The sequence below is a fragment of the Ambystoma mexicanum genome, chromosome 6p (assembly GCF_040938575.1).
Source record: "Ambystoma mexicanum isolate Mex_15411 chromosome 6p, UKY_AmexF1_1, whole genome shotgun sequence".
Lineage (NCBI taxonomy): Eukaryota > Metazoa > Chordata > Amphibia > Caudata > Ambystomatidae > Ambystoma > Ambystoma mexicanum.
The window spans coordinates 714,595,978-714,623,379 of NC_090935.1; the positions used below are offsets into that span (position 1 = coordinate 714,595,978).

A 27,402-nucleotide genomic window follows, 5' to 3' on the forward strand; every position below is an offset into this window, starting at 1 on the left:
GTTACATGAGAAGCTAGACAAAGGGGATACTAAGTGACCCTTCCAGCACCCTATGGTAAGATAGTGTGTGCTGGTCTAGAAAGTTATAAAATGTAAGTAAAGTCAATTTCACTTTACTGCTCTTGGAAACAGTAGTTTCACCAAGAGACGGTATTTAAACCTTTGGGAAATCTAAGAGACTTCCCTGTGCCACTGCACTCAAGGTGCTGTGTGACACAATGTAAAGATGATGCCTATGAAGTTTGTCGGACTCCAAAGTCAAAAGAAACACGGACATTAAATCACATCAAAATTACATGAGGTAAAAAGTCCTAACGTCCAGCACAAGAGCTCAGGGTCTCTAAAGTAGAAGGCAATTAACACATTTCTGAGAATTCTCCCTACAAAAAGGTTCTAGCGGATGCACTGAGCAGACCTTGATAAGCCTCCCTCAAGTGGGAGCTATGCCAGGAAGTTCTGGACGAGATTGTTCTCCCGCTGGGGTACTCCCCAAGTGGATCTCTTTGCTTCCAGTGTGAACAGCCAGTGAGGAGGTTTTGCTCCAGCAAGTTTGCTTGTCGGGAAGTTCTGGAAGGACAGCTTGACAGTCGAGTGGGACTTCAACCTACTCTTTGTGTTCCCGCCGATCTCCATCATTCCGCTGGCTCTCTGGAGACTGCATCTGTTCGGGTCCAAGATGATCTTTATCACTCCAAACTGGGCCTACAGAACTTGGTACCCGGAGTTGCTGGACATGGTCACCTGCCCTACCTGATGTCTTCTGCAGAGAACAGACCTCCTCTCCCCCATCGGAGGGGAGTGTCCTGCACGCGAACCTCCACATTCTGAACCTTCATGCCTTGCTGCTGAAAGATTGAGTTATAAGGAGTGGGATTTGTTGGATGACGTTCTGGACATGCTCCTCTCTACTACGGGACCAGCCACCAAATCTATTTGTGCCTGCAGGTAGCAAAGGTTTTTGACTGATCTGGATGCTTTTACTTGCACCCTGTTTTATACAGAGAAGGCTTTTCTTGCAGTCACTTCGGTCTTCAAGGTCACCCTGTAGCATGGCTTCTTTTTCACGTTCCCCACTGTCATTAAATTCCTGAGTGGTCTTTCCAATATGTTTTCCCCATGCTCGTTTGTTCCGGTGTGGAATTTATATTTAATGTTGACGTTTTTAATGAGTGCTCCGTTTGAGCGCCTTCATTCTTGATCTTTAAGGCTGCTCATCCTTAATGTGATTTTATAGGTTGCCATCACTTTGGCTAGATGGGTGAATGAGCACCAGGTTTTGTCCGTTAATCCTCACTACTTGATTTTCTCCAAGGAAAAGGCTGTGTTCAGAGTTATACCTTCCAGCTTTCTGATTTCCATCTCTCAAAAGATCCATCTGCCTGGTTCTTTTCTTTTCCTCTATCTCATCCTTGGGCAGAGAAGCGTTTCCATCAGCTGAATCTGGTGCGGGCCCTCAAGTTTAAGGCCCTCTCTCGGACAAGTGCTGGCAGGGCTGTTAACCCCTTTCTTGCATCATTTTCTGCATCTCAGAATGTTAGGATCTGTCTGGCAATGAGGTCCCTGAGGATCTCAGGGCGCTATCCACCAGAGGGTTTGCCGCCACCTCGGCTCTGCAACGCGGAATGCCTGTTCTTGATAGTTGCTAATCGGGCTTCCTTGCACTTGTTTGCATTACTGCTTGGATTCTGTCTGGTCAGGACGCTATTTTTGGCAGAGCTGTTCTTCAGAGTTTTTTGGTATAAGTGTTGTCCTCGCTACCCGCCGCCAAGTCATTGTACTGGTTTGGGAGTCTATTTTAGATGAGGAATCAGTGGAAGGAAGGAGTCCATTAGAAGAAAAAATTACTTACCTCTCGGTAATGTTCTTTTTGATGGACATTCCTCCCTACCTGTTCTCTTGAAGTTGCTAGTGCACTTAGTTCTGCGGTCCCTTAGCTTCAGCGTGATAGGGAAAAAGGTTGGAACTGAGGTCACAGGGTGCGGAGCCTCTACATATACTGGCTCCGATGTCATGTCTGGTGCGGCGCATATAGAGGCCTCAGGCGGAGCCGCACTATGCTGTAGGTGGTGGATAAAGATTCCAAATAGCAGCTAGCACTGGGAGATGCATTTCATAGATGAGTAATCTGTGGGAGAAACGTCCATCAGAAAGAACACTACCAAGAGGTAAGTAATGTGTTCTTCTTAGTGTTCTCCAAAGGAAAATGCTCATTTCAGAGTCAGACCTTCTTTTCTTTCCAATTTGCTTTAGAATTTCACCTTCAAAAAAAGGACCTCCTTACATTGCCCCCTACCAAATCCCCCACCCCTAATCCCTAGATACCGGTCGAGGGAAGAGGAGAATGCCCATAGGTTGGACTCCAAAAGTACTGTACGTCTCTTTGTGGCCAGGACGAAAACATTTTGCTTGGAATACCAGGTTTTCTTGGACTTTGCGGGACCCGGGAGAGAGGAGCAACTTCCAAACAATCTCCAAATAGAATTTTATACAGATGTAGATGGTCTTCCTTGCAATCTTCCCTCCGCCGATCAGCATGACTTTGGGAGTCTTTCAAAGATGAGGCTTTGTTAATGTTCTTTCTGGTGGGTACTTTATTTCTCCCACAGATTCCTCATTTTTCCGCCATACTATTCATATAAAGATTGGTAAGAAAATTCAACATTTTCTTTGTGTGAATGTTTTGACTGGCTGCAACTGGGGGTATGTGGACATCCTAGGCTCTGTATACATAGAAAAGATGTACCAGAGAAAAAGAGCCTTGTCAAAACTGATTTTCTTGCCACATCCTTTCCATTGATGATGTAGCCGACACGCTTTGGTTTGCATAAATCGCATAATGGCGGTAGATCAAAACTGGAGCAGTGTAAAATGTGGTACGCATGTTTATTTATATTATAAAACAGATTTGTTTAACTGGAGCGTGCAGTGGACTCAGAAGAAAACCGTGCCTGGCCATTAATTATTTTGTTCACATAGGACCCCTTAGTTATTATCCCCAAGAAATGGTTTAAAAACACATCTTAGTGTGTGGCTTATACTAGATGCAATTTCTTTTCAGCTTTCTTTTTGTGTATGATGCGTTTTTTTGTATTCCATTTCTTTTATTGTTTTTCAGTGTGTTTGATAGTTTATACATTGCCCTAATCACCTTTTGGGTTTCGATGCACTATATAAATTGTCAAAATAAAATATAAATTTGTTGAGGAAGCACACTTTTAAGAAAGAAAGGGTGCCTTACGAGTCAGGGTTTACCATGTACCATGTTACACTGACTTAACTATTTTCCATAAATGTTCAAAGTTGGACTCTTAGGAAATTGCAATCTCTAGTTGCAGCATTACTAAATGGATTATGACTTCTAATCTGACCTCACCAGCTTCTGGAGGGCAGCCACCTGAATATCCTGGCCCAATTTGTAGGTGTCCAGGTACTGTGCAACAGAGCTACACCATCCCTGCCTACTTTTAGATGGGTCTAACTTTATGATGCATGGCTACAGGTTTATGCATATTTGAAAATAGTCACTTATTCCCTACCTGTTATAATATCTAATGCCAGCTTTGTCCAAGATTCAGCTCTAATTTGAGTTATCCAAAAAATGATTTCCTTTTCTTATCTAATTTTGAGAGCTTCACTGTTGTGAGGTATTGGATAAGACTGCAGTGTAAGTATGTTTTACCTGTTGGTAAACACTATTTTAGTAATGAATCTCCATGGGATACTTCAATTGCATATGAGTAAGTTTCTGTCTCCCCCCCCCCACCCATCTATGGTAGTAAGAAATAATTAAAAAGACGATATATTGACATTAGTACTGCATAGTGTATGTATAAACTGCTTGTCTTTTTGTTTTTCATGATCTACTTTGTTTTTCATTATATATCTGTTTTTTGTATTGCACCAATTTTAAAACGCTGCATGTCGGTCCCCTTCCCCATTAAACATAAAGGTACTGGTATGTCCACTCTCCCATCCACCAGACTCATTAACGTTCCCAGAGTGTTGGTCCATAAAGCACACTAGTTATTGGTCATTGGCAAGCTGGATTCATTTTGTAAAAGTGAGTTTGATTCCGTACATTGCTATGCACCCGACGGCTCCCTGAACCTTGGTCCTTTTTTCAGCTGGTGGTGGTTTTACTTTCCTTTCCAAGCTTGTAGTTGGACACTTCCTTTCTCTGAATACCCCTAACTGTTGACTACTGGACTTGTCCCTGGATCCCTCTTATTCCTTCTATTAGTGAGTAAGTGTATGTGAAAAAGCTTGAGTCAAAAGCTTTCACGCATTGGCTCTGTTTTTAATGCCAGAGCACTAAAACGACAGTCAGAATACACACTTGGAGCATCGTCTTTGGTTGTCCATTTTTGCTTTCACTCCTCAAACATAAATCCAAGACTGCTTAGCTCAGGAGCAGTAGAAATTCATGAAGCCTCGGGTCAATAAACCATCCTTGGCTCTGACAGGGTATTGCCAGGACGGTTTGTTTAGTTAGAACCAATCGGGCAAGGGGTCTTTGAGCGAGAGTTTGTGCACTAACAAATGGACCCACAGCTTTGGGAAAACCCCAAGGTACGCACTGTATTAACACCATGGCCCCCCCACATTGTGTCGTAATGGAGTCCAGATCTTGTGTTCTATGGAGACCCAATACCATGTCCATCCAGCCTGAGGTTCTCTCATGGGCTAACTTTCTAAAACGTGTCTTGAGGTTCCATTAAGGGCTACTGTTGGTGCTTGCCCAGAAATGGAAATGTGCACCATGTTATATGTACTGGGATTAGTCAGGAGTGTCGGGGCACGCGAACACATGCTGGTTTGCGCTCTAAGAATCACTCCCACTCAGCCATAAAAATCGAAGGAGAGACGTGACGAGCTTCAGTCCTTGCGCAAGCACCAATCATCAATTCTTCCAAGGGACATATTTCCCCCTTGTGTGTTGACATTTTTAGGTGTGACAGAAGTCTCTTCTCTGGAGTTGATAATCACATGAAGGTAGAAATTTGGCACCAGCTGCGTTCAAGATCTTGATTCACACGCATCTATATATGGGGTTCCAATCCTCTTTATCTGCTCTTCCGTTAACCTATCTATGGACTAGCCACCAGAGTGGCTTTAGGTAGAGCCTAAACCAGCATTTCGGGCGAGAGCTCATGTTTTTGGTACTCACTTGTCAAAGCAAGGACTAGCAATTCTGGGCTTTGATGAGATGCTCCTTTCCCATTAAAGAAGGAGTCTCACATTGCGCACCCACCTTCAGGGGATGGGCCTATGGTTGTATCTGCTGGGCGCTGGGGCCAGTCATCTCAATTGTAAACTGGTACTTAACCAGTCCTGTTAATGTAGCTAGTTAAGGCCATGCATGTTCAAACCCAGCCCATGCATCCTATGAACCTCTTATCCCCTGGGGTCCACAGAAATGGTTGAAGAACACCAACACCCAAGGTGAAGGGTGGGAAAGTCCCAGAGAGTTGAGCGCCAGTGACGTATTGCCACCCCAGCTACACTCTCCCTCAAACCCCTCAAACTCACACAGTATACCCATTTACGCTCCAAATCTGCAAATGGATAATATGGTGTGTAGGAAAGTGCCTAACAAATGTGAAGGATGGTGGGGGTAGTATTCGTCCCTGGCATTGATGTGGGCATCTTTCAACACCACTTTTTTTGCCTTTCTGAATCATAGATGTCGAGAGACCAGCCATATACAAATCGGTATTATTAATGCCGCCAATGGGAGAATTTCAGCCTGAACGGCTAGGCCATGTCCTCTGCATGGAAACACACACCACCCCAGGCATGTTTCAGCCCTGTTGGGTCTCATCAGTGATATGTAGCTTGGCCCAGCCATGTATTCTTTTGCCTAGAGACCCAAGCATACATGCCAACATTCTCGAGCACTTGGGAGGGAGATTTTGCCAGAGAAAGCGGGAGAACATTGGGGATTGCATTATTTGAGTCCAGAGTATGTAAAAAAAAGAGAAGGTCTTTTAATCAAAAAATTGGGAGTCTCCCACCTAAATCGGGAGGGTTGGCATGTATGCCCAAGCTACACCCCACCATGGATGCCCATTGAGGCCTAATCCTGTTTAAGGTTGCTTGTGTTCTCATGAAGAAGGAATGTCCCAAGGAAGGCTTTAATCTGGGTTAGATCAGAGAGTAACATATACAAGTTAAATGTAGTTGAACATCGCCTTCAAAGATGTTCGTGTTCACACATATAGTGGTTCGTAGCAGTATGTTCCAACTATCATTGTTTTACTGCCTCCCTCCGCCACTTACATTCTCGCCTCACCAGTTATTTGGAGACACTGTTTTTGTGGTCGTAACACACTACCTGAAGTGGTGGATCAAGTATTGTAAAGGAACTGGAGTTGTATTAATGGTTTTGATGAAAGTTACAAGTTGCACTGTTGGTGAAATACTTAATGTGATTTCCCCTTTTGCTTGCATCTGTAATTCACCCATCCAATAAATAGGTTTGATCAAGAAATCCTGCCCAGTTTGGCATTTAAATAAAAATGTTCTCATAACTCTTTTGTATCAGCAGCCACCAGTGAGCATAATCTAGTGACATGCAAGTTAGCCTTTTGGTTCCTCTTCTTTTATGCGATTTAGGGATTGCAGCCCCTTTTCTCTCTCTTCAAACCGTAGTCTCTCTTTAGTAGATCAGGAAATGGGCATGTCTTCCTTTAAGACATAATTTCAAAAAGATCCAACTCCAGACTGAGAAGTCTGAATAACCTAGATGTATGCAAATCCCTTAAACTCTACCTTTTATTTAATAAGGGATATGTATTCTACAAACAGGTTTTTACTAACATAATGTGGTTATTCCCTGGCAAGAAGGCTCAAAAGGCCTTCATTGCTTAGTGGATGAATTCCCATATTTTGCAGTGCTAGTTTAAAGCTAAAGTTGTGCTCTTTTCAGGAACAGCTAAGAGTCTTTAGTAGCTTCCTGTTATCGACACACATTACGATGGATGTTCACTACAAGTCCTTCTGAGCAACGCTTTTGATTTGTTGGAATAATATGTAGGCGGTCTTCCCCTATCAGACTAATCTTCCCAGTGAATCTGGAGAAAGGAAGACCGGAGGCACCAGTAAGTACAAATAATGTACAGTGTGGCGCCTGTACTGATGGTGCTTAACCTCCCCCATAGACCCCTTCTTCATGACAATAGTAACCCCTTGCTCTGGTTTAGATTTCAGAGTAGTGAAGTGAAAAGGACTAAGGTTCAGTGACCAGGCGGGTGCATAGGGGTTGGAACCTGTGATCAGACAATCACTGCAAACACTCCTTTTTTTCTCAAAATGATTTCTGCCAAGCCAGAATTGGTAGTCTGGAGGATGGAAAACTTGATTACCAGTGCAAGAGTCACAATGGTGAGTAATGTTTACTTTTTTTTTTCTAGTGGTTTTGTGTTTTTGCGATTGATCTGTCCTGCAATCCTGAACCCAAGAATGTTTAATATTATCTCTGGTAAGTAGACTTCCAATTTACAAATATTTCTTTAAATTGTGACTTTTTGTGGTAAATATTTTGTTTTGTTTGAGCAAATGATAATTTGTTAGAATTTGTGTGCTTTTTAAAGCAATGGTCATCTGTAAAGGCATTTGTACTCTGAAGCTGATGGACCTCGTAGAACTGCCCCCGGCACAAACCTCTCAATAGGTTTAAGTTACCAGCTAAGAGTGCATCCCCTGCTGGTATATTTTTTCAAGGATCCTTTCTAATGCAGTCACAGAAAAATAGCAAGGTATTATTGCACATAAAGCACCAGTTGTGTTAAACCCCAAAATGGGAGTTCCAGAATTACGTTTAGTTTGTAGGTCATAGTTCCTTAGTTATTTTTGAAGCGATCCTCCTCAATCAGACTTTATCATAGCCCTTCTGGAATGACAAGAATCTGCAGCAGTGAAGCACCAACACGTTTGTTTTTGTGTACATCTAAGCAGCATTAAAATACCATATTGTAAGGCAGATGCCTTATGTCCAAGCCCCTTTTACATGGTCTAAAACTGGGAACAGCATTCCAATTCTCTTGGCTGTCTCCATGACCACCAGTCTGGCTTTAGAGCTGCCAGAAGCACAGAAACTGCTCCCCTGAACATCTGTGAAGATCTGCTCTCCAACCTTGACTCTAACATTCCCTCTGTCCTCGTCCTCCTCGATCTCTCTTCTGCCTTCGACACGGTCAACCATACCATCCTGCTCAACCGTCTCCGTGATGACCTGGGAATCACTGATCAGGCTCTGGCCTGGCTGACCTCTTTCCTCTCTGATCGACTCAACTTTCTTGTGAATCCGCCGCTGACGGTGCATTCTCTCCATCAGCAAGCTAATCATTTCCTCATTCTTGATACAAACGGTAACAAATGGAGGTCTCTCACAGTAGGCCTGCAAATTTGGAGTCGTAACCCTTTCATTTGCCAGTGGTCTCAGCATCTTGCATGAATTGATCACCAAGAAGGGTCACCGAACATTGGTATTTTCACAAAATGCACATGGCACCCCATCCATTGTCCAAATGGATACCCCCATAGGCTTTACTAGCAGTGTTTGCCTTCTGTATATGTTCAGTAAATTGCACTTGAAACACTTGTCTATAGGCGTGTTATAAATGCCATATCATATATCACTTTTCAACAATATTTACAGGTACCAATTTCTCAAACACAGTTTACTGAGCGCACAGTCAATTCTTTTCTACATGAGGTTCCAGGCGCAGGGAGCAGTCTAATCTCAAGCTTGCCGGAGCAGATCTCTTCCGACTGGCACCGAATAGTCCTAATCGGTAGTCTTTACATTTATAATTTTAATTGATTTTCTTCCTCTTAATCGTGGATGCCCATGGCGCTGGATGTGACGCCATGGCTGGTATTTCTGAAGCTGGCTGCACCCCATGACTTCTATACCATTTTCCGCAACCTAAAAAAGCTGCTTAATAGAAGACTGTGGGAAGCTGGTGTTGAATTCACAGTGGTGCTGCCTTTGGTGCCTGGGCCTTGATTATGACACGAAAGAAAGCAGATGTGCGTCGATGCTTCCTTAGGCTGTTATGGAGTGTCGCCTAAGTCGCCACTGCCCTGCACAAGTGTGGTAAAACTCCCCCTAGGTCCTTGGCTCGATCAGTGCTTTCTACCTTTGCAGAGATGGAAAAGTCCCTGTTCCATGCTGTGGAGTCCAAAAAGGAGGCACAAAATATCTCATTCCCAAAGTTAATCTTTCTCCAAACTTGACTCTTGAAAATGCCACCACCACGCTTGATATTAGGAGCCTGGGTCGGAGAAATAACCACAACAATTGGCTCTGATACCATTTCCCACTACTGCATCCACACTGTAAGGGCCTGCTGTGCCTTTCATGGTCAGTAGAGTACTCATGCCACCCTCCCCCTACGAATAGGCCTGCCACTGCACATCCTTGTTGGAGCTCTGTCCAAGGCCTGAAACAGGAGATCTCTGCTCCTCGCCATGCCTTTTGGTGTAGTAGCCTGGATGCATGGCATGAAGACCTCATAAGACAATGAACTGGGGTCTTCCCTGAGGTTTATTATAAGCAGGATGTGGAGCTTACCCTTCCCACTAACCTTTGGGTTGCAAATGGCTCTGATAACGCTCGACCATGACCTAATGCAAGCTACTCCATATGGCTCAGCTAGGGCTAGTGTGCTCAGCCCACTATTGGTAAGGTGGTGGATTGTTTGGCGGTTTCTGCCCCCTCTGCGTCCACGAAATACTCGACCTAATGGACATTTTGGAACAAGACCTTTCCAAGGCAACCTTTATTGTATTTTTTTTTACTCTGCCATTTTTGACCCTACTTTAAGTATGCCTGGATTCCTGCTGTTGGTAAGGACAAGTAGAGTCCAGCCTGCACCCTCTTACCAAGTGTTCTCCAGCATGGGGTCTGGCATGGATTCACATGCTCATGAATATTCCCCGTCGTCAGGCTGGGAATCCTCGGTAAAGAAAAAATCAGTATCAGTTTCGTTTCTGATCTGTCTTTCTTAGTAGTAACCAATCGCTGGTCTCTGGGTCATACTGCCCCCAGCCAATGCCTGCCCTCTCCCTAGGCCCCGCCCCTGGCAGCCATCCTCAAATTTTTACTGCACGTTCAAGTGTTGGGAGTCTTCGTGCTATAGCTCTCTAGCTTTTACTGCGTTTTTTATTTTCAAGAAATGTATATCTTTTTTTCGGTCAATCGAGCCTCAAGCTCCACCGTTTCGGAATTTTCTACGCCCCTCAAGGGAGAAGTTTTCATCGTGTTACGCTTCTTGGAGGATTCCAGAAGTTTCTGAGGCCTACCTCGTGGACATGGCCCAGGAGAAAGGACACTCGACACCCGGATCCAAGCTGTTTAGGAACTGCCCTGGATGCGGATTACAGAATGTGTTCAAGGAGGACGAGCATTCAAGATGCCTCTACTGCCTTCACGGAGACAAAACGCACGTGGAGAAGGACTGTGCGTTTTGCATGAACATGACGGATCGGACTATGAGGGATCGTCGAACCCGTCTCGCCAACTGGCTGGAAGGAAAGAGCCCAGCAGATGAGAAGAAGAAGTCGTCAGAGCGGTCTTCTAAGTTCTGTGAGGGTGCTCCGGCGACGGGTGACTAACAGCAGGCAAAGCACCGTGAGTCCGCGGGCACCGGGATAACCGAACGGTCGGGCTCCTCGGCTGCCAGGCAGGGCGCTCCTTCACCGACGCCATCAACCATGAGCCAATGCTCTGGCTCGGGGAAGAAAAAGTCTGAGTACCCGGCTAAGCTTCTGGAGATGCCCCGGCCGATCTCGAAGGAACCAGCCGAGGGGGAGCGAGGCAGTGACCCTCCCCCCAACGTGAAGGCCTCAAGCGCGAAGGTGGTGAAGTCCTTGAATCACCCGGCTAAGGCCTCTACCGAGGTAGTCACGACGGCCCTGGCAAAGCCTGTGAAGGCTACCCCAGTGGAGGCGACCTCGGGGCCCAGAGTTTCCCTAACAGCGCGGAGGAAATCCTCTTTTCAGCCCATCGAGAAGTCCCCTGTGAAGACCCCGGTGGAAAAAGAGGGGTGGCGGTGGCCGTTACGGACACGGACACAGCCTCCAAGGAGGAGTTGGTGGAAGTCGTGGAGGGCCTCAACAGGAAGTTTGGGGAGGCCCCGTCCCATGGGAGGAATCCTGACGAGGGGGACGAAGAAAGTGATGGTGGCGCAGACGAGGCTCCCGTGGAGGAGGAGCAACCATCGCGCCCGTCGCAACCCGAGCCACAGGACTACTCGTGGCCATTTTGATGGCAATCCAAACCTTATGCACGGAGGTAAGGACGAGATTGCCCCTGCCCCCAACGGACGACCCAGCGGAACTGGGCCCGTCGGGAATCCCTCGAAACAAGAGGAGAGTTCATCCACCCCCACCCTTCCAGCCCTCACGGCCTTCTCAGCTTTTGTCTCCTTCCCTTATCCCTGGGGATGACACGGGAACAGATACGGCCACGACGGGGACGGATGACGACGGTGGTGATGATGGAACGGACCTCCCATCACCACCTCTGAAATTGGCTCCTTCCACGCCATGATTGCCAGGGCATCCAAGCTTTTCCAGCTCTGCCCCGAAGAACAAAAGAAGAAAGGATTCCTCTACCAACGGCACAAGGCCAAAAGGAAGACGGTCCTCGCGGTGCTGTTGCTGGATGACATCTGGGATGAGGGACTTGTTCTTCTGAAGAATCCGTCCACGACACCTGCCAAGAGGGACCGGTACCAGAAGAAGTACCGGGTCCGCGAGGCCGCCCCTTTTGTGCCTTAGGGCATAACCGTCCCCGGATTCGGTCGTCTCGGCGGCAGCCAAGAAGAAAGCAGGGGGGCATCAGCCTCAAATTCCACTTACCCACCGGACAGCGAGGGAAAGAAACTGGACGCCATGGGACGACGAGTCATCTCGGCGGTGACGACGATAAAGGCGGTCAACGCCCTAGCTATTGTGGCCCGCTATGACAGGGAGTTGTGGTACAAGATCGCCGCCCTGTTGGACTTCCTACCGGACGACAAGAGGGCAGAGGCCCTGGCGATCCTACAGGAAGGTGAGGTGGCGTCGGACCACGCCATAACGGTAGCCGCGGACATTGCCGACACTGGTTTCCGCCAGTTGGGCAACAGCGTTTGCCTTCGACGGTGGGGGTGGCCCAAGGCGACGGATTTCTGCCAAGACGTGCAAGCCAAGGTTTTGGACATGCCCTTCGACGGGAACAATCTGTTTGGGAAGACAGTGGATGAGTCACTGCAGGCCATCAAGACCGACACAGAGACAGCTCGGGCCTTGGGCGTTCTGCAGCAATGACGGCCGCCCTTTCGGAACTCCGGAGGCCAGCAAGGTGCCTCCAAAGGATTCGGCGGCAGCCCCTCGACATACCGTCAGCCGGCCCGCTCCTCATCGCAGGAAGCCTACAGGGGACGAGGCAAGTGTTACGCTCACCTGGCTCCCACAGGGGCGTCGGTCGGACCCGGACAGCTGCGGTCTCCACCCACGTGATGCGTAGTGCAGCGATGACTGACTGGATCTGCCCTCCTAATCGTGTCTGCTTAACCCGTAGAAATATTCTCCTGCAAGTGGAGAGATGGATTTAGCCACTTGTAGATTCAAGTGATGGCACCCCCACAGTCCTCCCCAACGAATCACCTCCGAAATGCCCTCACAGCAATCTCAGCTTATATTCTTGAAAGATGAGCACTCCATCCTGCGTGGATTTGCAGGGGCGCGTCGATTCCAGTTACTTCCCTGGTTTGAAGGCTCGGGAGAGTTCTGGAGAGTATTGACTCTGAGGTTCCTGGTGAAGACCAGTAAGTATTAAGTACATAGTTCAATATGTCCGATGTTCACTCTTGTTCCTCCCTTCCTTTCTTGTCTTGCAGCTGGCTCGTGAAAAGATGCTCTTGTGGCAGCTGGTGGTGCTCAGGTAAGAGTCTGTATTACCTGGCGCTGTCCGGTAAATGTTGCACGAGGAAAACGTGTTGTTTTGTCTCCCTTTACAGATGCGGCACGTGAAAATATGGAGAGTCACAAAAGGATGCCTCCGGTGGTAAATCAGGTAAGTCTATGGTGGTAAGAATTATATTTGTTGGTTCCCTCGGCTCACCTTGTGGTTTTCTTTTGTCTCAAGTTCGGCGAAGTAATGACGGAGGCAGCGCCGACCCGAAAGATGCTGTGAAGACTGGCGTGTATGGCGCGGCGCTGCAGCTAGAGGTGCGGCGTGTGCAGAAATCTGTTCTTTACAGGTCCGGAGACAAGATGGATCCAGAATCAGGTGTGGAATAGAAATAAGTTCGTTTTCTAACCTTGTCCCTTTCTTTCCTCTTTGTTTTAGGAGCTCCGGATTCGAAGCGGGCGTGGCAGAAGACTGGATGCAGGCTGCAGGCACAGTGAGTGTTACGCTGCTGGATGCAGAATAACGCGAAGCGTGTGTTGCTGGTCGGGTGTGGTTTAAATAGCCTCAAAAGTAGTCCCAGGTAAGAAGTCCCTAGAACCACACCAGAGTAAAAAATAGTCCCTGTAGAAAAATAGTCCCTATCAGGCTTCATGTTGGATTCAGGCTTCATGTTGGATTGGAGTCATTTGCAGAATGGTCTGCCTGAGGCAAGTAATGACTATGAGCCTGGTGCCTTAGGCGCCAGGACTGATTCCTACTATGAGCCTGGCGCCTAAGGCGCCAGGAATGAACCCAGATAGCCCCTAGCCGGGGCTGCTGAGGTTTTACTAAATGTCCAGATGCCTGCTCCCGGGGCTGATGGACTTGGTCTGGATGCCTGGGGGTAGGCATCATGACAGCAAGTCATGTGGATCTCGCCGTCGTCGCCAGGGAGGCCAAGGTGGCAAGGCCGCTGCCAAGCAAGATTGAACCGCCCGTTGCATCGGGCCCCACCAGAGCACCCCGGTGGGAGGCCGGCTGACGAAGTTTGTCAGCCTGTAGGAGTCCATCTCCACCGACCATTGGGTGCTGGATACCCTGGCCCACGGGCACACGCTCGAATTTCTAAAGAAGTGCCCCCGCATTCCTCCCGTGGCCAGGAAGGAAAATCACGTCCCTCAACTGCTGTTGGAGGTAAAGGCGATGCTCAAGAAAGGTACCATTGAGCTTGTCCCCAAGAGGCTCCGGGGTATACTCAAGATACTTCCTCATCAGAAAGAAGACAGGCGGTTGGCGCCCCATCCTGGACCTACGTCGGTTGAACAAATACATCAAGGCACAGAAGTTCAGGATGGTCACTCTCCAGCACGTGCTGGGACAGCAGGAGGAGGGCGACTTCCTATCGTCGTTGGACTTGGAGGATGCTTACTTCCACATCCCCATCCTGAAAGGACACCGAAAGTTCCTCACATTCGTAGTCCAAGGACGGCTCTACCAATTCAGAGCTCTGCCATTCGGATTGAAGTCTGCACCCAGGGTATTCACCAAGTGCCTAGCACCAGCGGCGGCGCAGCTGTGCCTGCAGTGGATCCAAGTCTACCCCTACCTGGACAACTGGCTCATCCGTGCAAGGACAAGAGACCTTGCCGTCGAGCACACAGCGAAGACCGTCCGCTTACTCACAGAGCTGGGTTTCTCCATCAACTACCCGAAATCCCAATTGGTTCCGTCGCAGGTGGCACTGTTTCTGGGACCGAAGCTCGATACAGTGGAACGATTGGCGTCTCCGTCGGAGGAAAGGATGAATGCCATCTCAGGCAAGGTGCAGCGCCTGCTAGCCACAGACCTGGCCAGGGTGAGATCCATCAAGTCCCTCCTCGGAATGATGCCCTCATGCATCTATCTAGTGCGCCTGTGTAACGCTCACCTGATTCTCGCAGAGGCGCCGGTCTTGACTGGGCGACTACCGTATCTTCAAAGGTGATGTGTAGCACCCGGTTGGCTCTTTGGGCTGGACCTCTGTGCACTGTATGCCTGACGTGTAGAGTAAGATGTCTTAGGTAAGTGAATGCCGAGCTCTCCATCTGCCTCGGGGCAGGGTGCTGTAACCAGTTTCTTCACTGGATAGGTAGCGCAGGCCTCTTGACTTCAGAGGACTGCTGTCCGTCGTTTACTGCACGAACGGTAAGTTTCGAGTCATTCAAATGTCTTTAAAGTCTTTAGTAATGATGTCTCTTGTTTTGCAGGGTTCCGGCGATGGCGGATGACGGGCTGAAGTGAGTTGAAGATGGAGCCCGTGTGATGAATAGAAGCGCCTGGAAGCACGTAAGTAAGCGCTTGTTGCCTGCTTCACTATGCGCTCTAACTGTCTTTTTATTTTGCAGGTACGAGTTCGGAGCGGCTGCAGGGTGCCGGAATACCCACTGGATTAGATGTGGAAAGGAGTAATGGCACGTGAGTATTAAAGTTCCCCAATGTCTTTAAACGCACCTTGTTTTGTCTTTCAGATGCGGGATGCAGCGCCGAAGGCCTCCGGAGCGTGCGAAGAGTTGGTAAACTTTTGTCTTTCAGATGCCGGAATGCAGTGTGAAGACCTCCGGAGCGCACGAAGAGTAGGTAAGCCTTTGCCTTTCAGATGCCGGAATGCTAACCTGTTCTTTCTTGTCTTTATAGGTGTTGCTGAAGACTGGATTCAGGATGGTAAGCCTTTTTCCTTAGGCCCAGGACCGGATGCAGAAGACACGATGAGCGTTCTGCTGCAGAGGTTGCAGAATAACGCAAAGCAAGATTCATCCACCGGGTGTGGTTTAAATAGCCTCCTGTAGTGCTTAGGTGTCTCCTTCCACAGCCACGCCTAAGTAAGAAAAGAGTTCCTGGTAAGAAAAGAGTTCCTGCCTTCCAGAAGAGTTCCAGTGTTCTGAATCTAGGGAGTGGCTCCAGCCCCACCCAACAGGAAAAGTAGTTCCAAACAGAAGAGGATCAGAGGCTCAACTGGCAGGCAAGTAAGCAGCATGGTCTGCTGAAGGTAAGTCCACCCAAGCATTATGAGCCCGGCGCTTCCAGCGCTGGGACTGGGCATATTTATGAGCCTGGTGCCACTGGCGCCAGGACTGGGTCCAAAAGGTCCCAATTGGGACTGGTTGGCACTCGGAACCTGGGTTATGGATCTGCTTCCAAGGGAGTTTGGAAAACCCTGACCTTTTGGAAGCAGAGATCATGACAGCCTGTGCAGGCTACGGATGCGTCCTCTACAGGAGTTCCTCGACGCCCGTTTGATGCAAGTGGCAGGCAGCTTCGAAGACAAGATCCCGCTCAACGAGGTTTTCTGTCGGGCGATTCAGTGGTGGGGCACCCGTGCCCACCTCACGGCGGGCACGGACTTCCAGACCCCGGCACATCAGGAGACGGTGATGACAGACACCTCCCTGGAGGGATGGGGTGTGCACACCGGAGATCTCCACGCAAGAGGCCTTTGTCTCCCGGAGGAGAGGTCCCTCCACATCAACATCTTGGAGCTCTGCGCCGTGTTCTGGGTACTCAAGTCGCTCCTCCCGTCCCTCAAGGCCAAGGTCGTGAGGATCTTCACGACAACACCCCCACAATGTTCTACATCCGGAAGCAGGGATGCACCAGATACCCAGCCCTATCCAAGGCGGCCCAGGGTCTGTGGCACTGGGCCGTTGCCCAGGGGATGTTTCTGGTTCCCTTCCATCTGGCAGGAATAAAAAACACCATCGCCGACTCACTCAGCAGGGAGCTGGGCTCGTGCCACGAGTAGGAACTACGCCAGGATCAAGTGGATCGGCTCTTCCAACGATGGGGCAAACCCCAGATCGACCTGGTCGCAACGGCGATGAACTCCCAAGTGCCAGAGGTTCGCCAGCAGGTTTCCCCAGCCGAGGAGCATGGCCGATGCTTTCCTGTTCCCCTGGGACGGCCTGTTCCTGTATGCGTTTCCTCCGTTGCCGCTGCTGATTCGACCCATCAGCCAGCTCAAAAGGTCCCAGTGCAGGATGATCCTCGTCGCACCGGCGTGGCCAAGACAGATCTGGTTCCCGACCTTCTGGACCTCCCAGCGTCCCCACCAGTCAAGCTGCCGACGGACGCAGATCTTCTCTCCAGAGAGGGAGGCGCCATTCTTCATCACGATCCGGAGTCGCTGAACTTGCAGGCCTTGCTCCTGCAGCACTAGAGTTTGGAGGGTACGATATCCCGACTGACTGCAGAGAGGTTCTTGCAAAGGCCAGGGCGTCCTCAACTCTCAAGTGCTAGGGACATAAGTGGAAGAGGTTCTCTGTCTGGTGCCGTGCACAGAAGATCAACCCTCTACGGATTACAGCACCTCAAGTGAGTGTAACCTGCTAGTGGAACATAGACACAGCACAGCAGAATAGGAGCACTTTTTGATTTCGGAAAGATGGCACCCAAGTTAAGATTTCCCCCTGCGATGTCCCTACTACCCACAGAGAATCTATTATGAGTGAACAAACAGAAGCAACAGGCAATCAGAAATGAGAAATAGGAAACAGAATCCAAATCTGACCTTCCCTCCCAAAATAAGAGAGAAAAACTGATCTTAAACCCCTTGCAATGTTATGAAATGACACTCGGAAATGGACAAATAAATAATGAATGTGTGTTTAAAAACCTTGAAGCAAATGTAATTCTTCACTAAAGCAACAGTGCAAAGACACTAACAATCACAAAGAATGGATTACCAGAAGCATACTGTTCGAAAATGAGTGGAAAGTTTAAAACAGATTGCCGGAAAATGACATGTGTGAAAGTTGCTTTTTTTCTATTTTTTGGTTGGGGTGTAGAGATATATCTCAGGTACAATATGGAGGTGACAGTAAGTCTCTAGCTGGTAAATTGAGAGAGATATGGAAGGTAGAGTGAGGTTCGTTTTTAGGAAAATAGAGCAGTGAAAAGAGGGATTGGCTTTAAAATTGAAAGGCAAATCTCACTGAAACTAAATTTAATGGCTAAGAAAAGAGGAACGCCACCAGTGAATATCAAAAGTTACGCTGCAGTTGTAACCCTTCACACAGTGTACCCCTTTTCCTAAAGGAAAATTGTTCTTTTTTAGACACAATATCGCTGATGACTTAGGATCTATGCAAGACAGAAATGAAGAGAAACGTGACGCTAACACTAGAAATCAAGTGCAAAGTTGCAAGAATGATTTTGACAGTTTTAACAAGTTAGCAGGGTAAGGATAGGATGGCTTAGAAGTGGATAAGGAATAGGCAAGACAAGGTATACTATGGATTTCTATGGGGTGGTGATGACACTTAGTCCACTTTTAGTTTGGGATTTTGGACACCCAACGATTCTGGTTACTACACGGCAGGGAGCCTAGCAAACAGCTGTGTAGTTCTGGTCACTGGATGGCACTGGACTGGCAATTCTGGTCACTGGATACTAAAGGTCAAGTGGATGGCAGGAAGGTAGGATGAATGCAATTGGTGGTATCGGGACGCTTCCCAAAAATAACACAGCTTTCCCCTTTGGTTATTTGGGAATGTTGTGGGATTTCAGATTTGAGGCCTTGCTGGAGCAGGATCAGCAATGCTTGGGTTTTGCAGTGGGCCCTGAAGTAGGGTCAGCAGTATTTTGGCCTTGTAGTTGGGATCTGGAATCTGGATGGATGGAACAGGAACAGGATGCTGGCACAGGAAAATCAGGAAGAGTGTGTGTCGAGTCTTGTCAGGGATTCTTATTTATAATGTCCAGTGACATCATCAAAGTATATGACTGGGACAGGCTTAACTAAACACGCCTCTAAGAACGGGCTAGGACAAGGGTGATAGTCTCTGCTTCGCTCTCAGCTGGTTGGATTTCAGGAAAATGTCAGATATGAGGGGAGTTTTACAATGTCCAAAAACATCCGATCGTTACTTTAACTAAAATCCGATTTTGCCACAAACATACCTTTATACAATTGCAATCTGTTAGCAAATTATATGCACGGGTTACATATTTTGTGCAGTACATTGCAGTCCAATCCTCCAGTCCGTGAGACCTAGTTTTGCCCTTGTACCCGTTTTTTGCGCTTTTCAATGGGATTTATATTACTCACAATTCTTTAACTTTATACAGGGGTGTGGATTATCATAAGGGATGTATGTATCAAAATTCACATTTGCAACATGGATGCTTTTCTCGTAATCTGCCATATTTTGCCATTTCTTCCCCAAGGTGTCAATGAATTCTACCAAGTCTTAAACGAAAGCCCCAAAATCACTTTACACTGCAAAAACTTTTACATTTTTACAAAGTCTTGCTGCAGAGATAAAAAGCCTTTAAAGTTTATTTATAAAATAATCTTTGGAAGCAAATGGCAGTCCATGTCACTGGATATTTTTTTTTCCTTCCTTCAACTGTTACCAACTGTCATTTTCTTGAAAGCAAGGTGGGGGAGTTCTCAGCTTAATTGAAGGTGTTATTTCCCCTTCAAACTTCACAGGTTAGTTAATGTTAAAGGATATTTGTACTGCGCACTATCACCATCGGAGTGGTCCCCTGTCCCTCTGGCGGCTCAGGGAGAGGGGTGGGGCGAGTTATTGGGAATGAGCTGGAAAAGTGCGAGATAGCAGCGATGTGCTGTTTGCGGCATCAGCCTGCTGGGTCAGTTTGCTGGGCTTGGGGTGTTTTACTGTCGGTAGTCATTGTGTGATGTTGTGCAAGTCTGTGTGGTTTGTTTTGTTGTTGCAGTGTAGTGAAGTTTGTGCTGATTGTTGCGTTTTAGGCTTGTGGTTGTGTTTGGTTAGAGTTTGAGAGGTGTATGCAGAGGGATGAAATTGTTAGTGGATTGGTTAGTTGGCATTGCTGTCCTTGCAATGATGTCTAGGTGTGATGCTTGCTGCCATTCACCATTCCATCAGAGTGTAGTGCTCTCTAACCTTCAACATTCTGTCCGGATGTGAGGCAGGCTGGTGATCACGATTCCAATTCAAGTGTTGCACTAGTCATCATTCACAGTTTGATTTAACTGTTCTAACATTTGCAATTCTATTTAGGTGTGATGCAGGCCCAGGTTAAGAATTTCATCTAAGTGTGGCACATTCTAACATTCACATTTCTGTCTAGATGTGACGCGGGCTAAGGTTAAGAATTTCATCTAAGTGTGGCACATGCTAACATACACATTTCTATCTAGATGTGACGTGGGCTAAGGTTAAGAGGTTCATCTAAGTGTGGTACATGCTAACATTCAAATTTCTATCTAGATGTGACGCAAGCCAAGGTTAAGAATTCCATCTAAGTGTGTCACCCGCTAACATTCACAATCCTGTCTAGATGCGACGCGGGATAAGGTTAAGAATTTCATCTAAGTGTGGCACACGCTAACATTATTACACCTGTCTAAAGGTGGCAGAGGCTAATCTTGACTGTTCTCTATAGGTCTGGTACTGGTTGACATTGGCTAGTATATTAGTGCGTAATGCAGTGCAACATTTACAGTAAGGCAAAGAATGGATTGAGGCTGGTGGTCACAAATCTTTCTAAGTATGCATGTTGTAATTCTATTGCATTCTACGGTATGGAAGGGTAAGGCAGGGTGGTGAGGGTTTTCTGGAGTAGAGTGAATGCTCCACACCCAACCCATGCCACACTTAGTTTTGTTGGTGTCTGTTGGTTGGTGGCTTAACTGGCTCCCCCTGATGACACCTGCAGACACATCTTGGAGCCCCCAATGTAGGAGCCGCCCTTTGCCTTGGAGCCTTTAGCCGCAGGGGCTGCCGGGCAGAGGGCTGCCTGCCTTACTGGGCTATATGCAGAGAGAACACCAAGCAGGGGCAGAGACCGTCTGGGAGACGGGATAAGGCCAGAGCCTGAATCCGGCTGTGGCGCACTGGAAAGGCCGCGCTCCACATGTTCTATGAACACATTTGGGGTCCAAAATGGGGTACCGGTGGCCTGCAGGGGGACTCACCTGAGCCAGGGAAATTGTGGAATGTGGCATCTAGCGGAGGAGACTCCGCGCTGGGAGCTTGGTGCTGTGGGTTATTGCGAGCACCAATCAGGGGCAGGGACCGTCCGAGAGGCGGGATAAGGCCAGAGCCTGAATCTGGCTGTGGCGCGCTGGAAAGGCCGCACTCCACGTGTTCAATGAAGACATTTAGGGTCCGAAATGGGGTGCCGGGGGCCTGCAGGGGGACTCACCTGTGCCGGGTCAATTGTGGAATGAGACATCTAGCAGAGGAGACTCAGTACCATGGGCTCGGTGCTGTGGGCTATTGCGAGCACCAATCAGGGGCAGGGACCGTCCGGGAGGTGGGATAAGGCCAGAGCCTGAATCCGGCTGTGGCGCGCTGGTAGGCCGTGCTCCATGTGTTCTATGAACACATTTAGGGTCCAGAATGCGGTGCTGGGTGCCGGGGGCCTGAAGGGGGAATCACCTGCACCAGGGAAATTGTGGAATGAGGCCAGGACTTCTATTGTCCCAGCCTGGAGCACAGACGAATGTCTGACGAGCGTGTGAACTTTATTTGTCCTGGCTCATTCACATTTTTTCAAGCTGGCAATTATCACATTTGTGTCCTGGAAGTTTATGGTTTGTCTCCCTTCCTAGGGGGAATTTTCAGGGCTGGCAACTGGAATAACTTAAGTTTTTTCTATTTTTTGGGGGGGGGGGGGCTTGTGAATTCAGCCCATGTGTTTTAAATCTTTTTCTTTTTTTGGGTCCGGAATTAAAACAAACCTGTGGAATAAAAATAGCCCCTGTATGTATTTTCATCAGCCACAAACCCCTTCGCATTGCTAGGTAATGGCAGGCTTTCCTTCAACAGTTTACTTTTTAAATGGGCATTTTTCTCCTTTAGTTTTGCAAAAGCCAATTTTTACACAAGTGTTGGAAAGTGCTAGCATTTCCTTTCAAATTCGATTTTGTCATCTGCCTTCCCAATATTGCCTTGCAGCCATAGTTAGTTTCTTGTACACAACAGTCTGTACAAGGCAAAGGTCTCCTGGAATAGACATGTGCACAGAGCTATGATTTCTTTTGCAGGGTTTATTCCTTTGACACGTTATAGCACAAAATAGTGTTTCCCGTGCACAGCAGAAAGTTACGTTTATTTGTTGATTTCTCTCAGAGTTGGTTTGACAGGGCGTGTCATTCAGGGATTATGACTGGTTTTGGTGAGGCACAATGAGATATCCTGGGCATGGCAGGTCCTTTTTAATCACCGTAGTTTAAGACAGAACAGATGGAATTAGCGTCTAAGCAGCATTTTTAAAGGGTGAAAATGTTTCATTTTGAAGGGGAATTTTGGGTTTTCCGCAAAGCAGTGCTGCATTTTCACTTTATTCCCTTTATATGTTTCAGAACACACTGGCACGCTCCTTCAGTGTGTCCCCTTGTTCATCTTGCCTGAAGTGTCCTAGGCAGGATGGTGCAGCCATCTTTTTGTTGCTGCAAAAATGCAGTTTTGTGGTCCTGGTGCACACAGGAGCCAGTGCAGCCATTTGCTGTTTCTTGCCACATGCAGCTTGGTGATGTGGTGAAATCCTGTTGAGTGGGTCAATATATCCCACATTCCCTTGCTAGAAGAGACGAGGCCCATTGCCCTTAGAATAAAAGTCCCAATAAAAACCTTTCCAGCAGGGTAGGAGTTGCTAAAGTAGCCTGAACAAGTATTGGCAAAGAAAAAAAAGTATGTTTTTTTAAAAAAAGTTAAGAGCAATTGAAGGAAATTTCTTAGGAGAACCTCTCCCAATCCCACCACCTTAGGGGTATCCCAAAGGAGGATACTTATCCAAAACTCCACCAATCATGGTCCGGCAAGGGAGAGGTAGGGCAAGGCCTTCAGGCCCATTAAAACCTATGAGGTGGAGGGGGGTCACTCGGGGACCACCTCAGAGGCTCCTGAATTTGCTGGGCCCCTGTGCTTCATGTCTTGCTTCTTGTTGGAGGGGGATCTAGAGGTTGCTACTGCTGTTACATTCGGTATTAGGATTTAGGTCCAGCTAATCGGTGGCTCTTTACTGCGGCAAGATGGTTCCTATCACTAGACAGCTGGACAACCCTGGCATGTTTAAGAAAGGACCACCATGTGTCAACTACCTCAAGGACCCCCAGGACACGATGCAGTCTGAAATCCGCAGTTGCCATCGTGATCAAGGTGGATGTCGACCTTTATGGTGGAATCAAAGACACTAGTGCTGGAGCACCTCTTCGTGCTGGAAAGCTGCACTGCAGGGGGAGGTGACTTTCAGAGGTCAAGGGTCTGCGGAGTCCCAAGTCCGAACTCTGGACGAAGACCAGTGCAGCCAGGTAACCCACCAGAGAGGTGGTCAGTCCAAAGGATGGTTCCAGGATGCTTCCATGGGCAGGATCCTCAATCAGGGTTTGACTGGTTGTTGCCACTTATCCAGGGGTTGAAGTACTGATAATGGCCTGCTGGAAATTAGCTAAAGAGAAGAGCTACCTGGTTGGATGAACACAATGCTTCATGGCTGTAAGGACTTGTTGGTCATCAGTGGGATGCTCCACTTCGAAAGGGTCTTGGCTCCAATGACTGTCTGAATAATGGCTGCAGCTTTTATCCTGAAATTGAGCTGGAGTCAACCCAAGCCCACCAAAGGTAAGGATCTGCACCATTCAAACTGGCAGGAGCTGTCCAATCATGGACAGCCTCCAGCTACCACATCAACCCAGCAACACACACACTGTGGCCAAGATGTTGACTGGGAAGAAAGAGCCAGCTCTCACATCCAGCCACACTACTGCTTTGCCCAGGAAAGCTAAGCCTTTCCCTGGGAAAGGCTTACCAATTGTGACAAATCTGGCCCTGAGAATGCAGGAAAAGGCCTAAAATAAAAGATGGCCAAAGGACCTAAAAGGAATTATGAGGTCAAATTAAGAGCACGTGAGAATATATAGAACCGGTAGAAAAATATCTGCTGACGCCAGCCCCTTTTGGACTCATTGTGTAAATTACCATAAAGGTGCGAAATACAAAGTTAAAGGTACAAAAATTATCCCTGCCATACTTCACAGTAAGGTGATGTGCGCAGTGTAAAATAAACAAGAGATTTCACAACGTAGAACAGTGTCCCCCTGTGCTGATAGCCATAGAGACTGATTAGTGCCCCTAAAGAGATTAGCTCAACAAGGTAAGTTACTCAAAAAGGCTTTACTTTCCTTCACAAGTCAGGATAGTTTCAGAACAAAAAGTTGGTAGATTACATAATGTTGAAGGAGGGAATGACGCAAAAAGAAAGTATTTCCTAACAAGAGTTTGCAACTCATCCTCTATTTTACTCCAACTCCGCAACATGCCCACAGACAAGTTCAAGAAGGCCAATCTTGCACAGATCCTTCATTTCTTGGACCATTAGGACTGACTGGTGTCCCTAGACCTTTAGCACGCCTACTTTCATGTGTCAGTCCATCTGAAGCATAGAGTACCTGAGGTTCGCATTTGGGGCACCCACTATCCGTTTGTGGTGCTACCCTTCAGCAACTCATCTGCACCCAGGGTTTTCACAGGTTGCTGACAGAAGTGGCCACTCTTTTTAGGAGGGACCAGATTAACATCTTCTTTCCCCTCCCTCCCCCCTCACCTGGATGATGGCTCATCGAAGACTGCCTTCAATAACTGGTACTACACAGGTCTTCTCCTGCACAATTTGGGATTATCCCTCAACTTCAAAATGTCATACTCACCTTCTCTCAACCACTCCAGTTCATCGGGCCAGTTCTGAACACATTCTCAGTCAAGGCTTTCCTGCCCAAGGACCTTGTTATCTTCATCTTGCAGATGGTCCAACTGTTTCATACACGCCCTCTGTTTTTCTCAAGCATGGGGTCTGACATGGATTCACATGCTCATGAATATTCCCTGTCGTCAGGCTGGGAATCCTCTGTAAAAGGAAAAACGGTTTCACTTTCACTTAAAAACTGTATTTCTCCTCTAAACCAATCGCTGTGCACTGGGTCATACTGCCCCCATCCAATGACAGTACTCACCCTAAGCCCCTACTCTGGCAGCCATCTTCATATTTTACCGCACGCTTCAGTGTTGGGAGTCCTTCAGTTTGTTCTCCAAGCTATTTGTACTTTTATCATGTTTTCGATGGAAACATGTTCTATTTTTGTTTCAAAGGTGCCTGTGTGCTCTTTTCTCCATCTGCCGACAGCGGGGACCCGTTGTCTGTGAATTTCATGACTCCTCAAGGGCAAAGATCATCAAAGATTCCAGAAAGCCATCAGGCCCACTTTGCGCCCTCCGGCCATGACGGAGGAGTAGGAGGGAAGTTCCCTCTTCAGGCCCTACACCAAATGCGGGCAACCAAATGTGTTTGTGTGGAAGATCAGCACTTGCAATGCCTCTACTGCCTGCACCCAGTCCACAAGGAGGTGGAGTGCAAGGTATGCCTTGGGTTCTCCAAGAAGACAAGGGACAGGCACTGTAGACTGGGGCGTGGCTTAACGCCAAGGCCTCTGGCCCGTGCTCTAAGCAGGATCATGCCTCACCCAGGACTAGCCGGTCCGAGGAGCAATCTTCTAAGTCCTTTGAGGGCTCCTCATCTATGGGGGCCCAAGACAAGGCCAATAACCACAAGTCTGTGTCCACCGGGTTCACCACGGAAGGGGGCCCCCAAGGTGGATAGGGCGCGATTGACATCACCTTCCGCCTCCATTGCTAGCTGGCAATCAAGCTCCTCCTCGAAAAGGAAGTCATTGACCCCGGCTAAACTAATTGAGAAATCCACAAAGCTGCGGAAAGAGGAAAACAAGGCCGAAGAGCCCAAGCAGGCTCAATTGGCACAGGCTAAGACTTCGTCAGCGACAGAGTTGACGACTGCTACTGCCACGACAGCTATGGGTGCTGACCCTGCGAAGTTAGCCCCTGCAGCGCAGAAGGTGGTGTTAGGGAGAATTCTCTGTTAAGGCTAATTTCCCAAACCTAGTGAGTCCCCCAGCAGTTTTGCTGGATTTTTGGGGTTTATTTTTTTCTCCTGCTAAGAGTGAGACTCTTTTTCTCCCACTCTTATTTGAGATATCCTTTGATTTTGTAATGTGTTTTATGGGCTATGGGGTCTTTTACTCCATGGGGTTTCATGTGGTTTTTTGGTAAGTGTGTTACACAGCACTCTCAGTGCAGTAACACAGGGGTTTCATAGTGACCCCCAAACATAGACTCCATAACCTGGGACTGACTACTGTCTCCCAGGGCCTGTAAAGTCACCATTGACTTTACTAGTCTTAAATTGTGAACAGAACCAGTACAAACCATCATGCTGCGGAAGTACTGGTAGGGGTAATTAGATTGCCCCTGGGTTTGTTTTTCGAGGGGGCACTGTGCAGTCCCTCCTCGTCGAGTTTCTGGCTGGTGGCAGTGCTTACCACGCAAAATATTCCACAGGAATATTTCCTATGGGATTTTCCCATTCATTTTGAACGCACCACTTTTTGGTGCAAGGTTAAAGATACCGCCGGGTTATTTATTTAATATTTATTCCCCGGTTGGGTCTTTTTTCCAGGACTCGGTTTTAAAATGGCGTTTTTGTTCGCCTCTGTAACTCCAACCCAAGTCGAGCCCTTTCTTCCACTTTCTGGCGGGTTTCTCCACAGAAGCCTCCAAAAGTGGTGCCACTCTGTCTGGGTCAACAGGATGTGTGGGAGGGGGGGTTTAGGCACCCTGGACTGAGTTGCCTTGGCAACTCAAGTTGCACTCTTGTGTGATTGGCCCAGCGGTGAGCCGCCCGGCTCACCACTTAGCATGTTTGAGTGACAGCTAGGACTGATGAATGGTGGTTTTCTGCATAAAAGCAGTGCTTTGAGGACTGGAACTTAAGAAGTCGCCACAGGACCTAAAGAATCCGAGGAGGGAGAAGCTGAGCCGACCTGCAACGACGACACCACCGGTGGAGCCCTGTTGAACCGTCTCACCACTTTTCCCGACGACAGAGAATATCTTCATTCCGAAGAGTCTTCTTCCTTTGACTGGTGGGGATAACCAGTTTGCCCGCCTTTTCATCAACCGGGATACCACGATTTACCACTACCGCAAATAAAAGGGTACTACCTTTTAACCGGAGAACTCTGCGGCTGGTTTCTTCCCTGGCAGTGCAACGACCTTCAGCTTTCCTCCACTTTGAGATCTTCTCTTCCTCTGGACGACGCCGCGACTTGCACCCGCTGCCAGGAACAACTGCCCCCGCTGGAGGATCTTCTCCATTTTAAAGGTACTGTGTCCGCCTAGCCTCCCTTGCAACGGTCTGTATGGGGTGTCTATTAAATCCTCGACTTACTACCTGGGCTGACCCTAGGCTGGCTAACTGAACTTTTCTGAGCTGAACTGATTCCTTTTTTAACTCTCTGCAAGACTTTTTCAAGCCTCTTAAACTGTGTGATCTTGGGCGCATTGGTGCTCTGCTCTCTCTAAGAGGGAGCCTGGCCTCTGAACTTTTTGCTCACAAGTAGACTTTGACTTTCCTGCCTGGCTGGGTGCTCCTAAAGTATTAGTGTTGTGTGCTTTTCTAATTTCTACCTTTTCCCTCCCTTT

The 27,402-nt window shown here is 47.9% G+C and overlaps 1 protein-coding gene across 4 annotated transcripts in view; it reads left to right on the forward strand.

Annotated features, from left to right (window-relative positions):
- The window catches only part of RASA1 (RAS p21 protein activator 1), a 1,760,251-nt gene that overhangs the window by 1,244,289 nt on the left and 488,560 nt on the right, over positions 1–27,402 (forward strand). For all 4 annotated transcript variants that reach the window (XM_069627585.1, XM_069627584.1, XM_069627586.1 and 1 more), the window contains exon 21: positions 7,413–7,480. In XM_069627585.1, the coding sequence (XP_069483686.1) occupies positions 7,413–7,480 (68 nt within the window). The remainder of the gene's footprint in view (positions 1–7,412; positions 7,481–27,402) is intronic.